Source organism: Physella acuta, unplaced genomic scaffold, assembly GCF_028476545.2.
Source record: "Physella acuta isolate Inbredline_101_S28 unplaced genomic scaffold, ASM2847654v3 ptg000351l, whole genome shotgun sequence".
NCBI lineage: Eukaryota > Metazoa > Mollusca > Gastropoda > Physidae > Physella > Physella acuta.
Genome location: NW_026731870.1, coordinates 1 through 17,855, shown reverse-complemented (window position 1 = coordinate 17,855; position 17,855 = coordinate 1). Strand labels below are relative to the sequence as shown.

General features: G+C 35.5%; 2 protein-coding genes across 3 annotated transcripts in view; both read right to left on the bottom strand.

Moving 5' to 3' along the window:
- LOC131941173 (uncharacterized) overlaps positions 1 to 3,184 on the bottom strand; it is a 30,762-nt gene extending 27,578 nt beyond the window's left edge. Inside the window, exons 1-2 of one of the 2 annotated variants that reach the window (XM_059300184.1) lie at positions 2,590 to 3,184; positions 509 to 674 (exon numbers count right to left, since the gene is read on the bottom strand). The gene's annotated coding sequence lies outside the window, so the exon portion shown is untranslated. The remainder of the gene's footprint in view (positions 1 to 508; positions 675 to 2,589) is intronic. The other variant, XM_059300187.1, reaches the window with a different exon arrangement.
- A 5,217-nt stretch (positions 3,185 to 8,401) lies between these two features.
- Positions 8,402 to 17,276, bottom strand: LOC131941168 (uncharacterized). Its single transcript, XM_059300177.1, has 6 exons — positions 17,258 to 17,276; positions 14,556 to 14,676; positions 13,964 to 14,152; positions 13,202 to 13,368; positions 12,749 to 12,770; positions 8,402 to 12,394 (listed from the first exon to the last, which is right to left on the bottom strand). The coding sequence occupies exons 2-6, from the start codon at positions 14,623 to 14,625 to the stop codon at positions 12,141 to 12,143; spliced, it is 702 nt and encodes a 233-aa protein (XP_059156160.1). The 5' UTR covers positions 14,626 to 14,676; positions 17,258 to 17,276; the 3' UTR covers positions 8,402 to 12,140.
- Positions 17,277 to 17,855: the final 579 nt, after the last annotated feature.

Here is a 17,855-nt window from a genome sequence, read left to right as displayed (position 1 = left end):
GAAACTTAGCAGCACCAATAGCAACGTTGAACTTGTACAAGATAAAGAAGAATAGCGGTTGAGAAGACTGTATCTTAGCGGGGTCCGAAGACATGTTTTGGTAATACAAATATTGATATAGGTAGGCCTAGATACACACAGAGCTTGTCATATTTGCTTCATTGTCGCGTGTGTGCCGCTTCATGTTTTTTAAAAGGTATCTTGGTTTTTTTTTGGGGCAATGATAACAATGGTCATGTGTTTGTTATTAAAATACTTACACAACAGAATAATACAGATAAAAGTTTATTGATTTAGAAAAAAACAACAACCTTTCTTATACCAAGTTCTGAAACTTTGTCAACTGAAATTTTCGGTATTAATTTTTTTGTACAGCTAGGGTTAGGGTTGGATTAGAGTTAAAAACTAAAAGTCTAAGTTTCATATCCTTTTTTTTAAAATAATTTTATTTTGGATGGCGGGGGTTAACATTTGGGCGGGGCTTATGTGGACAAAATCCTTAACTTACTTTTCAGGTGAAATCCTTCAGAGGCTAGTCGATGGAACAATTCTGTTTCCGACGGACTGAAATGTGCCGAGTTTCTGAAAGACTCGAATCGGTTTTCAACTGCGCTGAAGTGTGGGTGCACTATTTTTTTGAACGTGCGGGCCGCAGCCATTTTGTCTTTTAAAACCTGTCGAGTGTGAATCATCACATTAATTGTAAATTTTGATACGTAGAATCAGCTCCCCCACCCCCTTTCCCCACCCCATCAACCATAAAGCAAACAGAAATTTAAAATGTCATGATTTTTTTTCCTCTATAAAATACAAAAGAAATGCTTTGTTTCATGGAGACCTAGACATGAGAGGCGTTGCGACCGATTACGTCACCTGTGGGGAACATTCAGTTTCGCCCCCCCCCGTACCCCCACACCCTAATGATTTTTACCGGTCACTAACTTTTTTGTTGTGGTTATACAAGCGATGAAGTCAACAGCTCAGTGTCTAAGGCCGTGTAGCAGTATATTTTCTGAATCTCGGCTGTTTATAATTAAGTAATTAATTAGATCAAAATGAGCTTTTTTTTTTTAAAAAAAAACAACTCTTTTTGCACCCACTAGCGTCGGCGCCCAAGGCGGCCGCCACACCCGTCCTTCCCTTGCTACGCCTCTGCTAGCCCTTCACTCGATATATGCGTATTCACTTCTAGCTTCCTCCCACCCCTTAAAAAAACATCAGCTCAAAGACTAGATCCCCCTACAGTCATACCTTGATTTCAGTGGTCTAACACAATTAGAATCGATATTGTCCACCAGTGGCGTAGCCAGGAGTTGGTCATGGGAGGGGTTCAAATATTTTTCATATGTATAAAATCATATATATATATATATATATATATATATATATATATATATATATATATATATATATATATATATAGGGGTGTGAGTCCATGTGAGGGGTTATAACCCCCCCCCCCCCTTGCCTACGCCACTGTTGTCCACTGCATATCAATTAATCACCAGTAGGATAACATTTCACCAGTGGCGTCACAAGGCGGGAGGGGGGGGGGGGTTGGTTAGTGTGAATCACATCGGGTGACACCATCCATCGTGGTGACGTCGTCTAACGGAGTGACACCATCCCTAGTGGTGACATCGTCTAACGAAGTGACACCATCCATCGTGGTGACATCGTCTAACGAAGTGATACCAAAACTGAATACATCACATTTAAACGAGGACGTCTGTTTGTTTCTTCTAGTTAAATTAACAACTATTCAAACTTAAACACATAATTAGGCACAGGGTAATAACATTCGGGATGGGGGTGACACCGAATTCCTTATAGTTTGAGTTTATCATACAGGCTGTATAGTGGTTGGTGGAGGGGGTGGGGTGACACCTTGGTAACGTCACCGGGTGTCGCTTAACCTAGTGACGCCAATGCATTTTACCACATCAGTTTTCTACATCGAAAGTAAAACAAATGTTCGCTATATTCTTTTTTTTTTTTTTTTTTTTTTTTTTTTTTTTTTTTTTTTTTGCAGCCTGGACTAATATATACAGAGAAGTACTTTAAGAGGTTAATAAAAAACAACAACAACAAATGAATCATATCACTGGCTAAATTTTCCGCACTGAGTAACAGCGAACGTTTCAATAGATAAAAACAATAGCCTAAAGCGTATCGCTTTTCTCGTTACCCAACAGGGCACGGCGGCCATTAGAGATATAAATAGCAGTGCACGCTGATTGGTTCACGTGACAAAACCACAGGGCACCGGGACATAGAAGTTAAAAGCCTGAAGGTCATTACAACATCCTGCTCCCCCCAAAACCATAGAGACATTCGTGAGCATTTTTTCTAACGGGCCACAATCGTTAGGATTGAATTGATTTAAAATAATTTGATAACATTGATTAATTAGAACTATAACCATTATCCGGATTCTTAACTAAATAGGCCTACAGGTTGAAACCCCAAACTCTGCCCCAAACAGTGGAGGAACCCTTATCGAACCCCAACAACACCTTGCCAAATTCGGCTAAAGTTACGAAACATGGCGAGCAATACGATGAAAGACTAAAGAAAATAGGTACATACCTGACGGACGAAAAACTTCTTTGAAGTGAGGCGCTGTATGACAGTCCGTTTTTCCGAAAATATGGACGAAATAAAAACTTTGTTGAGTTCTTCCTCTTATTTCTTAACACTCATACTCAACATAACCATAATCGAAAAACAAATTGATTATTTGGTACTAGAAATCTAGTACAATTAGTGTAGCTTTATTCTGTGACTTTTATTTGTACTCCATGCATATACACGCATTACATTTTCACAAGAAGTTGTCAGCGTTTTATAAATTACACACTATTTATTTTACTGTTCGAATTACACAGTGTCTGTCCATTTATTAATATTACTGATCCATCGAAAACAAAGTCCTGATCAAGTTTTACCACTGAACACACTAACTTGTTGTGTACACACACTAGAAGGAACAGGCTCTGTGCTAGGGTCTGTTGAAAACAATTCATGGAAATATAAAAATAAATTAGACCGTAGAATTTATATAAACTGAAAGTGAAAGTAAATAGATTGCCTGTGTGTAAAATGTGAAAAACAGTTCTCTAAAACATACACAAGAAGAAATGATTGGGATCTAGTGTTTAATGTGTTGGCTCATGTTCTGGATGTGGTCTGGATGTGGTCTGGATGTGGTCTAGATGTGGTCTGGGTGACTGGCCGGTTGAACGTTGGGCGAAGGAACCGTGTTGGTGTTTGTTTGCTGATGAGGTGTTTAGGGGAATACCCGTTTTGTTTACGGTTTCCGTTGCATTACGTCATGCGTGTATAGGCTACCAATGAGCTGAACTACCTCATCGACGTGTTGATTATATTTTCACGTGACACCAGGAAAGTTCGTTATAATATTCAAACTACAATTGGGGAGTGGTCTAGAGGTAGAGCAAGGACGGGGAGTTAGGCTGCTGACCCGAAAGTGACACTATTCAAAGGGGGTGACACCTAAATAAAAAAAAAAACGAGTTTTATTGAGAAAGTCTTTTTTTTTTTCTCGTTTGTTTAATAACTTGTAAAATTATAAACATCATTAGGCACACGGTGACGCCATATTGGAGCAATGGAGGGGGTGACATCAAATAGCCTATTGTTTCAGTGCATCGTTGACGGCGGGTTGGAGGAGGGGGTGGGTGACATCCTGGGTTACCGGTACCTGTTGTCATCCAACGTAGTGACGCCCTTACGCTGAGAAAAGAAATGTCTCATCAAATAAGAAATCTTTGTGATCTAGCACGAAAGCAATAGCGATTGTTTGTAATTATATTAGACTTTCCTATATAGGGTAGAGTTGTATTATACAGGGTAGGGTTGTTTTATATAGGGTAAGGTTGTAGAGCTTTGCTAAATTAAAAAAAAACAGCCTTAGACAAATTATCTTGAACATTGTAGAGTTATTTTTAAAACAGATACTTACGGTACACATTGGATCATGGTTTGTGTGCCTTATGATTTTTGTAGTTAAGTAACGACAGCGAGATTTTTAGGCAATTTTTAGCATGGGAAATTACTGAGCTATTTTTAGACGGTTTTATCTAATTCGCGTCTAAAAGTGGGAAGGGGAGGGGGGGGGGGGTGTGCTTACTGCATTGAGCTGTGTGACTTTATCAAGAGCCCTCCACGTCCATTGATGTATAGGCCTACTGCAAAATCTGTCCCTGCTTACACATTTGACCATGGTTTGTGAATGAATGTGCATTGACATATTTTGTAACGTTATATGGGGCCAGGTGTGTCATTATGTCCGATGTTAATGGTATATGCAGAAGCGTAGCGACGAGGACGGGGGGAGGGGGTACATATGTCCCCGGGCGCCGACCCCAGGGGCGTCAAAATAAGCCCATTTTAGCTGCTATTTTGAATTATAAATATAAAAAAATACATTGGGGGGGGGGGCGTCAAATTGAAAGTTTGTCCCCGGGCGCCGGGAGGGGTCGCTGCGCATCTGGTTATATGTGCCTGATCTTGGATCGCTTTTTAATTACTACGATCACACAGTTTATAACGCAAGCCGACCCTTGAAAGTCTTGCTAATTTCAATTTACAATACAAAACAGTTGCGATTCAGTACAGGGCTTTGTTTGTCTGCTGTTAGCTTCGACTCTAGATCAGTGGCTCTTAATCATTTATGGAGGTACCGAACCCCACCATTTTCATATGCTAATTCACCAAACCCTTCTTAATAAACAAAACAGACAACACTGATCAAATTCGATCGTGTATCACATGACTTGGGCGTGGGTCTTGGCCTTTGACGAACCCCTTATACTGACTCACCGAACCCCTCATACTGACTCGTCGAACCCCTGGTTTTGATCGAACCCATGATAAGAACTACTGCTCTAGACTGAGTAGATTAAGTTGTAAATATATTGTTAAAACATCAATGGCTTATTCCAGTTAGATATCTCTTTATAGGCCTATATCTCTAGATGTGGGTAACGCCGAAACATCACTTAACATTGCGATAAGAATAAGATAAGTTTCTAATTAGATGCTCACTAATGTCAGAAAAACAGCACTGGCTGAAAACAATGAGTCACTAATTATAGTAACAGCTGGTGGTATTTAGACGAGCCTTGTAATTTGTAATGATTGCTGAACCTGCTCCCGTGGTGAGGTGGTGGTGGTGTGGGTGTGGGGGGGGGGGGGGGGAGGGGGGGAGAGGGGGGGTCGATAATTAACGTCACACAGCTGGGTGGGTACCTTGAGGTTTTTGTATGTAAAAGTAACGACAACGCGATCAAATACCTAGGTCATTTAAAGCTGGGAAATTATTGATCTAAATTTAGACGATTTTATCTTTCTCTTTTAAAAGGAGAAAGGGGGTGGTGGGGTGGGTGGGGGTTGTTGTGCTGTTAGCTACTGCATTAAGCTGTTTCAGTGTTTGGCTTATACAACAACCGTCCCCTACTAATGTATATGTTATATATATATATATATATATATATATATATATATATATATATATATATATATATATATATATATATATAGCTGAAATAGATATAGATATATGCCTTTACTGGCATGACTACTCTACCTTTACGTTTCCGCTAGGTAATCTTCCCCCCCCCCCCGCCCCAGAATGACCAGTGATCGTCTATACTATATTCGCGACGTTTGTCACGTGGCATGACCTGCTCACGTCGATGTGTCACCTAACACACAGACCTGCGCCTAGATACATGGAGAGAAGGGGGAGGGGGTTCTCTTTGCTCACCGTCATTGTAGGGTCCACACCCCCTCCCCTCCTCCCAGTAAGGCAGCCATGAGACACTCCATATACACAACATATCAGTTTTTGTATCTGTCAACAAAATTTTGTTTCCTTTTGTTATTTTAATTTATATATTGAAACATACTAGCATTCTAGTGTAACAAACTTATTTACATCATTGTTGTGTCCTCTATTACTCTTGTGAATTTTTCAGAGAGGAAAGACATTTTTTAATGACTTAATCTAATCAGATATTCGCTTAATAGGGCTGGGAATAGTGAGTGACATCACACTGAATGTTTGATGAAGAGGGGCGAGAAGGAGTTGTAACACTGAGCTATAAAGTTTAAATTTTTACAAAGAAAAGATAAGGTAGACAGCACATCAGAAACTGCATAGTCACATGAAATCTCGATAGTTGGCTGTGATTTCTAAGTAATGTTATCAAGAGCATGACGTTACATCATAGAGTGTGTTTGATGGAAAAGTCACTAGATAGCTTACATCTTGTACATTGCACTGTACGTATTGGCACAATACAGTAGTATTATGTACCCACATTAGTAGCATTGAGTGCCCAAGACAGTAGCTCTGAATACTCAAGGCAGTAGCATTGAATTATACCCACAACTGTAGAACTGAAAACCCACAACAGTAACACTGAGTCCCACCGCAATAACATAAAGTAATACAACATTAACATTGAGTACCTACAATCGAAGGACTGAATACCCACAGCACAGAGGCGTCGTGAGGCGGGTGCGGGCGTGCGGAACGCACCGGGTGACACCATTTAGGGGGTGACACCAAGACAAAAAAATTGAAGATATATAGAATATATATGTTTTTTTGCCAGTTCAACAAATGGTTAATTAGAGTAAACAAATATTTTAAGTACATAATGACGATCCCGACAAGGATGGGGGGGGGGGGGGGGGGTGACACCATGACGTAAACATTCAAACTATAGAGAAACCAATGCTATATCTAGCTGTGAACAAATTGAAGCTATTACGGGGGTGGGGGGGGGGGGGTAATGACATGTGACACCAACTGCAAAATTTACAGAAAAAAGAAAGGTGTATACTTGTGTGTGTGGGGGGGGGGGGGGGAGGGATGACATCATAAGGTCCCGCACCGGTTGACACCCGACCTAGCTACGCCACTGCCACAGCAATAGCACTCAGTACAGACAGCAATACCACACAGGAGAAATAGAGGGAATAGAGGGAATAGAGGCTTCTATCTGTTGACCTTGAGTTGATTTTAAGTAAAGGAAGCATCGAATCTAGGGTCACCTCAGGCTATACACATTGAGGATGTCATTTCATGTGTAGTGGGTCACTGGTGAGTAATAGAACCTAGACGATAACCCATTAAACTAGCCAGTTATAAGAGATCTTCAGAGAGTATATGCAACATTATTGTCTCGTATTTGTCTTCACCGTGTTGAGTATTTCTATTGGCTGGAATTTAGATGGTCGATATGATGTTGCTTTCCAAGGGGGCATTTTCATGAATTCGATCTTTTGTATAGAGCAGGGGTTCCCAACCTTTTTTTACTCTAGAGCACATTCGGGCACCACCTATTTTAAATCGACCAACTCCTTCCAGAGGCGTAGCGACCCTTCCAGTCACCCGGGGACAAAACTTTCGATTTGCACCCCCCCCCCCTCAAACTTTCGATTTGCACCCCCCCCCCCCCCTCAAACTTTCGATTTCCATCCCCTTCAACCTTTCAATAATGTTTATGAAAAAAATTCTGTTTCTATCGAATAGTGAGAGGCGGGCACATACGAATCGTTCGGCGGGCGCCATGGCGCCCGCGGGCACGGGGTTGGGAACCCCTGGTATAGAGAGTGTACCTCTGGTTTATTTAGTAATTTAAAACCACGGCAAGTTGATTATAATATGAGCCTAACTTCATCTGCCCAATGAATCATTCGTTTTAATGCGGAACTTTGTGGTTGATTATCCCAGGCAGCTTCAACAGACACCCCCCCCTATCCAGGTCTGTCAGGAGAGATCCTGGGTGGCTATCGTGGTTACTGTATGGTTAAAATTATCTCCATACTCCACCCCTCCCCAGCTATCTCATACTTCCTCTGTTACGACCTCCCACGACAGGGACGTGGGGTTGGGAGCAGTGGCGTAGCGAGGTCGGGTGTCACCCGGTGCGCCACTTAATGGTGTCACCCCCCCAGAGGCGTAGCGACTCTTCCCGGGGACAAACTTTCAATTTTCGATTTGCAACCCGGCCCCCCCCCCCCCCAAACTTTCGATTTCCACCCCTTAAAAGACTATTTAACACTCGAATTAATCACTTAATTAAGTGGAATTATCATTTTCCTCTATATATTTCGCTATTTTTTGCCTTGGTGTCACCCCCTAAATGGTGTCACCCGGTGCGGTCCGCACCCCCCCCCCCCACCCCTCTAGTTGGGAGATTCAACTACATCTGTCCAGGCGTTAAAACTTAACTGAGATCTAATGCGAGAAATTTCTTGGTAACGACAGATATAAAAGACATTGCAAACACTCATGTAGCTGTAAGATGTAATGATACTGTTATGCACAAACATATTTTTGGTAAAAAAAACAATAAAGAAAAGCCATATTTTATATTCCTGTTTTATTTCATTAAAAATAATTTAAGCAACATTTCATTTTCTGTGCTCTTTCTTTGAATTAAAGGATGGTAGACACATTTTTTTTTTGTGTACAAAAATAATCTAAAAATGCTTTTTTTTAATTTAAAAAACAAACTTTTTTTTTTAAAAATCTGGTTGTGCTAAGCATTTCACAATTCCTTACAATTTATAATTGAAAAACACATGTATTTAAGATGTCATTTAAAAAAACAACTTTGCTTGGAATAAAATAACAGGAATGTTTTTAAATGATAAAAAAAAGCATAAAAACAACATGAAAAAAATAGAATTAAAAAAGTTACATTCTTTCAATGTAGATATAGATTTTTGTAAATAAAATTCCTTTTCATCATTTCATTTTAACTGTTTTTTAACTTTAATCAACTTTCTCAAAATACTTTTAAATAATTTAATTTACCTAAAGTAAACATTGTAAAATGGTATAAACAATGTATAAACAATGCTTTTTAATATTGTAGAATTCCAAATTACTACTAAAATAAAAATTTTACATTAATATCTACTGTCTGTTACTTTCAAGGGGCCGTCCATACTTGAATCACACAAGTTAGGTGGGTGGGGTGGTAAAACTGATGATGTAGCATGTTTTGTATTCCTTAGAAAATTTATGTAGCATGTTTTGTGTTCCATAATAAGTGTGATGTAGTATATTTTGTGTTCCTTAATAAGTGTGATGTAGCATGTTTTGTGTCCTTAATAAGTGTGATGTAGTATATTTTGTGTTCCTTAATAAGTGTGATGTAGTATATTTTGTGTTTCTTAATAAGTGTGTTGTAGTATATTTTGTCTTTCTTAATAAGAATGATGTAGCATGTTTTGTGTTCCTTAAAAAATGTTGGAAAAAGTTTTAAAAGTCTTTAGAATGTTGTTTTGTTAGTTGAAGAGATAGAAATAAGAGAATTTATTGTATTGTTTGGGTAGGGGTGTCTGTGTTTTTAAGTGGACATCAAGCAAATCAACAGAAATTGTGTGATGTCATTTATGAACAACCCCAATCATAAATGTGAAAAAAGTTGTTGTAAATAAATTTAGTCTTTTAAACTCAATTATTATCTTTAAATTAAATTAGTCTTTTTAGGTTCTACAAAAACATGATTTGGAATGTAAACTCCACATAAATAAAATATCTGGATAAAATAAAATTTAAAAAAATAAAAGAAAACTAATATTAAAAAACACACCAAAAGCTATTTACAATGGATACTAGATCCAAGTGTAATAAAAAAGTAAAGACATATAAGCAATGGTATAATCATATTTGTCTTTGTCATGGCAGATAGAACTGAAGCAAGAAAAGTTTACAGAAGGCTTTAATTAAACATTAGGCTAATCAACTAATTGGGGAATTACTTAGTGAAAATAATTACTCTATGAAGGTGACTCTCTATAGAACAATATGACAGAATTTATGAAGGTGATTCTCTATAGAACAATATGACAGAATTTATGAAGGTGATTCTCTATAGAACAATTTGACAGAATTTATGAAGGTGATTCTCTATAGAACAATATGACAGAATTTATGAAGGTGATTCTCTATAGAACAATATGACAGAATTTATGAAGGTGATTCTCTATAGAACAATATGACAGAATTTATGAAGGTGATTCTCTATAGAACAATATGACAAGAGCTCATGAAATTCCTGAGGATGCTAATCAACCAAAATAACAGCTCTTGATAAAGTTAAAGGTACAGAAACTTGAAGTACAAGAAGCAGGAACCCTATATGAAGATCACTTGCAAGGGAATATAAAGCTGCTGGAATGACATGACCTGAATTCAATTTCAGAGAATTGATTTAAGTAAAGATATAAACTCTGATACTTTGTAAAGAGAGACAAAAAGAAAAAAATGATAGACGAAAGACAGAAGAATAGAGCTAGCAGTTCTATTGAAGATGAAATGTATAAAAAGCACAGTCTATTTGTATTTACTCCCCCAGAAATAATGTATCATTGAGATCAAATAATGGGGTAAATTATTTCCAAAGATATATCAAATGAAAGTGGGTGAGAAAATAAGTAGAAGCTATTCAATGTAGAGTATACAAGGCATACTTTCTTCAGATAACTTTTAGAAGCTTTAGTAAAAATTGTATACTTTCTTGAGTATTTGATCATCTTTTACAAAATGGGAGGGGCTGGGTTTTTTTTCCCCCCAAGGATGGTAGATGTGCTTTAGGGAAAGAGGGGGAGGTAGTTCCACTGGAAAAGATGCCTGAAAGAAACTCTGGTCAGAGCTCTAGAAAATACCATTTAGGACTTGTTAATTAAAACATGATCTTTTAAAAATTAAAATTAACATATTTCAGCTAATAGTGTCATGCTTTGCTTTTATCAATAAAAATAAAATAAAAATTGAATAAAAAGATAATTGAAAAAATAAAATTGAATCAAAATATGTACATAATCATAGAAGCTTTAAGTAAAGCTCAAGGTTAAGTTAAAAATATGGAATACAAGTGCTGCAACTTCTAGTAGGCCTATACAAAATTGTTAATTTGTCTATTAAAATTGTATGTTTTAAACTGGTAATAAAAAGTGTTATGAATGAAAAGCTGACAGAACACTGGTTCAAAATTATTTAAAAAAAAATTAAAAACATACCAGATTTGAAAACGATAGGCCCTTTAATTGTAATGGGATCTAACTATTTTGAGTTTTTCATAGATAAAACTTTCACCATAAACTTTTAACGAAATCTTTGAAAAGACATATCCGCCTTAAAGATGTTAGTTTTACAATTTTATTTTAAAGCCTACAATTTGTAGCATTAGGCTGATAAAGAAGATGTTACAGTACTTAGCAGGGAGCAGTCTAAAACACAATGAAGTAGTTTCACTTGTAGAAAATAAACGTACATAAATATTTTAAATTTTTATTGACTTTGTTCTTATATAGGTTATTGCTAACCTAGAAGTAAAAAATATTTATATACGTTTTTTTTAAAAAAAGTAAAACCATTTGAATGTGTCAATTTGCTGCTTGTAGACTGCCGTCTTGTTAACAGGCAGATAAAAAAAAAACAACCTTTATCATTGACCAGGCCATTAATAGAGCAGACAGGGCAGTGTGTCTGTTTTTATGGCACTGGCATTGAACAATACCCAGCCTCCTTTACAACTGACATAAAGTTGTCATTGATGCATTTTGTTTTACATGCATGGGTTTCAGCCTGTAACCCTCTTGCATAACCTGCCATTTAGTCGCCTCCTACGACATGCAGGCAGGATGGCATTGAACCTATTCTCTGTATTCAATAGAATTCCGGGTATCATACGGAAAAAAATAAACAAATCCCTTCCTAATATTTTTGAAGATTTCTCAATAACTAATTTTTTAAAAATGAAAAAACCTCTTTCTTTTAGAACAGATAGATGGATTTTAAAAAATTTTTTAAGTGTGCTTTTTGCACAACATCTAGCAATGGGTTGAAATATATAGGCCAGAGAGAAAAGTTGCACATTTCCTATAATAAAATAGATTTTTCTGTAGAAAAACAAAACCCATCCTTTAAAGAAACAAAAAAAAACTTTTTTTTTAAAGAGGGCAGAATTTCTCAAACATCCCTGCATTTCTTTTAATATCAATTTGTGGTTCATTTTAAGCAAATACAACTGCACTGAATATTTGAGAAAATCTGCCCTCTACCCCTACTGTACATTTAAAATGATTTTTTAGTTGACTCTGCTGTATAAAAATGTTTTGGAGCAAAATGGACAGAGTAAATTTCCAATAGCCTTTAAATTACAACTTTCTACTTTTTGATGTCTTGGGAAGTCATCCATTGCTCTGCACACTTTGTTGATATTGATGTCAAACTTTGACATTAGCTCCTCCCATAAACAATGACCACAGGCAAACATTGTTTTCTTGCAACAACCAGTATAAAAAGATGCTTCGCTTACTTGACATAGCCCGCACATCCTTACTGCAAAAAAAAAAAAAGAATTCAAAGCAGTAAAAATTTACCAGCAAAATTTCAAACCTATTGTATAATAAATAAAAACAATTGGTTTTGTAATTTTTAAAAATACAGTTATTGGATATTAAAGTAGTAGGGTGTTCAGTTCATAGGCAATATTTTATCAGAAACTTCACTTATATCAGTATAAGATATATAAGCTTACATTATATATTTTACATTTAAAACTACAAGGGAGGTCTATTTTTAAAAGGAAGAGTCCCTTTGTTCTAAAGATGGATGGTTAAAAAAAAATTCTGAAGTTTTTCTAATGGGAACTGTTCACCCTACTACATAGAATAATAAAATGGAACTTTTTACCTGGGAAAGTGGCTTCACACAGCTGTAAATTATACAAAACCAATATTAGTGTATTAGTGCAATTGTATTTCAATATTTTACAAACATTTGACTTCTATAGGCTTAAACAGAAATATTTACTATATCTTCTTTATAATGTTGAATAAACAAATATAGAAGTAAAGCAGCCGAACCAAGATACAAATCTTGTATTTTTCAATAAAAAACTAATAACATAAAGCAGTTGTTTGACTTCAATTCGCCAGTGATGTAGCTGGCATAAATTCTGGCAGTGAGTGTTAAACCATACTGCCTTTTGTTGCTATAACCAAACTTCAAAGTTTAATGTTGGTCTGCTTATAACTTCAAGTAAAAGTTAAACACCAAAATTGATTCTTATAAGTGTGTGAAAATGTTAACTTCCCTAAAGAGATTATTCTGTTAAGTTAGGAAATTACCATGAAGCTAAATTACCTGATTTTTATTAGCACATAGCTCATAAAATAGACAGCCAGAATAATGGTGGTTAAGATTTTGTCTATTATTCGTTGCCAGTTGCTTTCTTTCATAATTACTTTTCAAGTCTTTAATCTTGATCATGCCACCGCAGCAGAATAAAGTTAAATAATTTGGCAGGAATTCTAAAATAAAGAATACGACAAAATTATTCAAATTAATAGAAGATGGAGAATAGCAGATGGTGGATCAACTTTGCCAGCTAGGCTTTTCAAATCAAATGTGAATATTTTTATCAAATCGGTAAAAATTTAATATGTTGTTGAGTATTTTAAAGTTGTTAACAATGATAGTGATAGACTACAAGATAGAGGTAAGGGAAAAGAAAATGTATAGCTTTTGTTAAATTTTGATTTTTTTTAATGAAGCGTACATTTTATTTTTGTTTATTTGAATCCGTAACAAGTTGAAGAGAGTTACATTACTGATATAACATTATTAATAGCCTAAGCCAAGCAGTACTTATTCAATTCTATTTATATTAAATTTTTTATAATTGTTGCATTTTGGGTACGTTTGGTATTTTAAATTCTTGAAACAAATAGCCGCCATTTTTTTTGTTCACAGCAATTAATTTAGTTTAAAATTTATAATATCCCTGGTAAATGTGATTTCAAAATTTAAGTGAAACAGACTGAGACTTACAAGCTCAATAAGAGTGTTATTGATAATAATACATGATGGACTGTTGCATTAGTTTTGGCAGTTGGACAAACTTACCATCATAGAAGTAACCCCTTTCGGCAAACATTATTTTTTTCTGCAGAATCTTCCAATCCAAATTGTGCTTATTTAAAATTTGAAGGGAATAAATTCTTTCCTCCTTAAATCGATGATCAAAATATTTAATATTATAATTAGCTGGAATTGTAGACATAGTAGTATTACAGCTAATAAGCTCATCATCATCTGTGGAAAATTTTTAATGGATAATATAGGCCAACATAAAACATATTAAAAGCATTTAGCCCTATATATATAAATATATATATATATATATATATATATATATATATATATATATATATATATTGTGGATACAATTGGTATTAAACCCTTGCACTAATAAAAATGAGGAGATTATATTACTGGTTTTACAATTTTATTTTAGCCAAACGAAAAAACTAATTACCTTTAAAAAATATTTTATTTTTTTACTCAGTAATTGATAATAACTGAATAAACATGATACAACCAGTTCAGTTAGACATTCTTTATCTACTAGCTCAAAAATTACTAGTGGTCATTTTAAAATGTAATATATTTATGACTGTAAAGAGATGTGCTTTCTATTTTTAAGCTAAAATCTTACCCTCAATTATATCATCACCAGCAGATTCACGTAGCGTAAGAGGGAGACACACCAAATCAATATCATCCATCTCGTAATGCTGTAGCTTGCAAGAACTTGTTGACAATTGGGAAAAGTTCTGCTAAAATTTAAAATTGTGTATCAATACTAAGACTTGAAAAATAAATCAAATAAAAAGTGTTAAATGATAAAATACGACCAACAGTCAGGAAACAAATTTTGTTTCATAGCTGGGGGAGGGGAAAGTGATAAGAAACATTCTTGCTCCCCTCAAGGCTAAATGGGGGAGTAGGTGGGCTTAGAAAATAGTTACATTGCAAATAGAAGTTAGTCTGTTTATATACCCCCACCCCCCCCCCCCCCCCCCATGCAAAGAAAAAAAAAACTCAAAAAAAAAAAGATGTGGGCTTGTTTCATAAGTAGACAAAACAAAACCATATAAGATCCCTAACCACTGTGTATGAACACTACACACAGACGTTTAGGTCCCACGGGTAGTCCATAAATCATCGACACACACCCAATGCCAATGTTATGACTTTTGTAGCGATTTTCTTTTTGCCTACTCTGTTACTGTTAGTGTTAAGTTCAACTGATAATCTCTACTAATCTGATAATCACTTGAAGACAATAGCTATAAATTAACAAGTTTAGGCTTACCCAAAACATGGTAAGAAAACACGTATCTATGCTAGCTTAACTAAAGCATACCAGTCTGTTTCTAGGTGGTGTGGATTTTCACGATCTTTAGATAACTTGATGATTTTTTTAAAACTTTCAGTGAAAGTGGTTAACCCCAAAACATGCCGGTGATGGAAATGTCTAAAGGGAGATCACTCTAGTTATTCAGGACCAGTAATCGGTAATAGTAATGTGATAGAGATGCAGTGTCAGTATAGACTATAGAAAAAGATACTGGGCCTTGGTCGGTAGTCAGTTAAAGACGCCCTTACTAACTGGTTATAAATATAATAACACAGAGAATTTATAATTCATGCCCACACATTGTAATTCAAACGGCATGTTTGTGTTAAAACAGATAGATAAACTGGTACGGGGTATCCATTTTTATGTAAAGTAAGAAATGTAGGCGAAGGAAACTAAAAAATTATGAACCTAGCGATGTGGCCGTCTATCTATTATTAGTGAGATTAATGAATGCTGCACAGATTAATGAAATATTTTATTTGAACTTTCCCTACAAAAAACTGCTTCCTTATTGGTTTGATTTGGAAAACATTAAAATACAAAAAGAATCTCAGCCAAACTGGCATATCTAAAAAAGTTGGATGCTCAGTATCTAACACTAAAACTATTTAAAACGATACTTCGTACGTCTTTTTGAGCAGCCTAAATAGAAACTGTTGAGCTACATAGCGTAAATCTGAATAGCTTTCATATCAACCATGACAATACTTTTTTTTTTTAACAGCTAAAGATCGTCCGCCATAAAACTTGGGTATTACACATTGAATACTCACAATAACTGAACCATATTTCTATATTATTTAGACCTATAATATATTATAAATAAGAAGGGCGTATATAACACCTTTGACTTAACTCAATAAAAAAAGTCTTTGTCAACACTTTTGTGTAAATTTTGGGCCTATATTTACTTACCTACAATAAAAAAAAAACAACACATCAAATACAAATTGATAAATCCTTAACAATCCTGTACTTACTCAAATCGAATTCACTTTAAAATTTAAATGGATCGAGTCCAAATCTAGACTGTAGAAGACGACCCAGCAATTTTATTTCAAAGAAATAGTCCATGCTAAACGAGACAGCTCTATATATAGGCATAATGAATATAAACGAATCTCATTGGCTAGGCCCTAGTTTTGGCAGGTAGCCTTGCACCTACCTGTTGCCTTGTAGCAGTGGCGTAGCGAGGTCGGGTGTCACCCGGTGCGGCACTTAATGGTGTCACCCCCCCCCCCCCCCCCAGAGGCATAGAGACCCTTTCCAGGGACAAACTTTCAAACTTTCGATTTGCACCCCCCCCCCTTCAAACTTTCGATTTGCACCCCCCCCCTCAAGTTTTCGATTTGCACCCCCCCCTCGAGTTTTTCTCTATATATTTTGCTATTTTTTGCCTTGGTGTCACCCCCCTAAATGGTGTCACCCGGTGCGGTCCGCACCACCCGCCCCCCCCTCGCTACGCCCCTGCCTTGTAGAAATATTCTCAAGAAGTTATTTTTTTATTAAACAGCAGATTGTTTATATAAAAGTAAACTTACAACAAAGCTAACAGTAGGCATACTTTAACTCCCGACAATGGTGGCGATAATACTGACTATTAATTAAACACTAGGCTATACACTGTGAATCAAAATCAATCCACAGTAAAAAAAAAATTCTTAAAAATCTGGCAACATGGATAAAATATTATGTCTAAAGTAGACCCCAACACAAACGTTTTAAAGTTTCATGTTTCAGGCGTTATAGAACTAAATAAAATTGTGAAAGAAACTGATTGGAGTCCAACACTAACACAATGACACAATTTCTCCGTAAAGTAACATTCCAATGGTAACAGTGATCTAAATCATCGATAGCTTTGATTGTTTCTCCCATCCAAAACAGAAGTGTAAAAAACTGTTTTATTTCTGTTTAGTTAACCGTTTTTTAAAACATACAGATACTCATAAATTGTAGATCAAACTTGCAATTAAATTAAAAAAAAAACCTACAACAAATAAATCTTGATAGATCTACTTTTATTATGAAAATGGCTGCCGTCTTTAAGTCTTGGCATTAAAAATAATATCCTAACTTTCCGTTTAGCTATTAATAAATATCTCACTAACCTGCTTCAAAGTTCTTTGAAAAAAAAATAATTTATTGGTTATTCAGAATAAAACAACATAGATTCTAAAAAATAACCAAACTACAATAATTGATGCCGGATATAACTGCACATAGATCTAATTTTTGTTGATAAAAATAGTTACGGGAACTGAATTGTTTGGTAAAAAAAAGGTGATGTCATTTCCGCGCACTAGATAGATCTAGATCATTCTAGTTCAAAGCTATAGGGCCTATACTATTTTTAAACATGCATTTTTTTTGTTATACTTATAGTAAATTGCAAATCTTAAAAACCGTATTGATCTAATCATTTAATCATTATGTATATTTACTGGCATTTTTTTATTTTATGAAAAGTATTTTTTTTTAAAGACTCCAACATGTAGGACAACAATTTAACATTCCTTCTCCATCTATTCTGGTCGGTGAAATAATTTAATTAGTATTAATTTAATCAGCATAATACGTACATTTTCAATT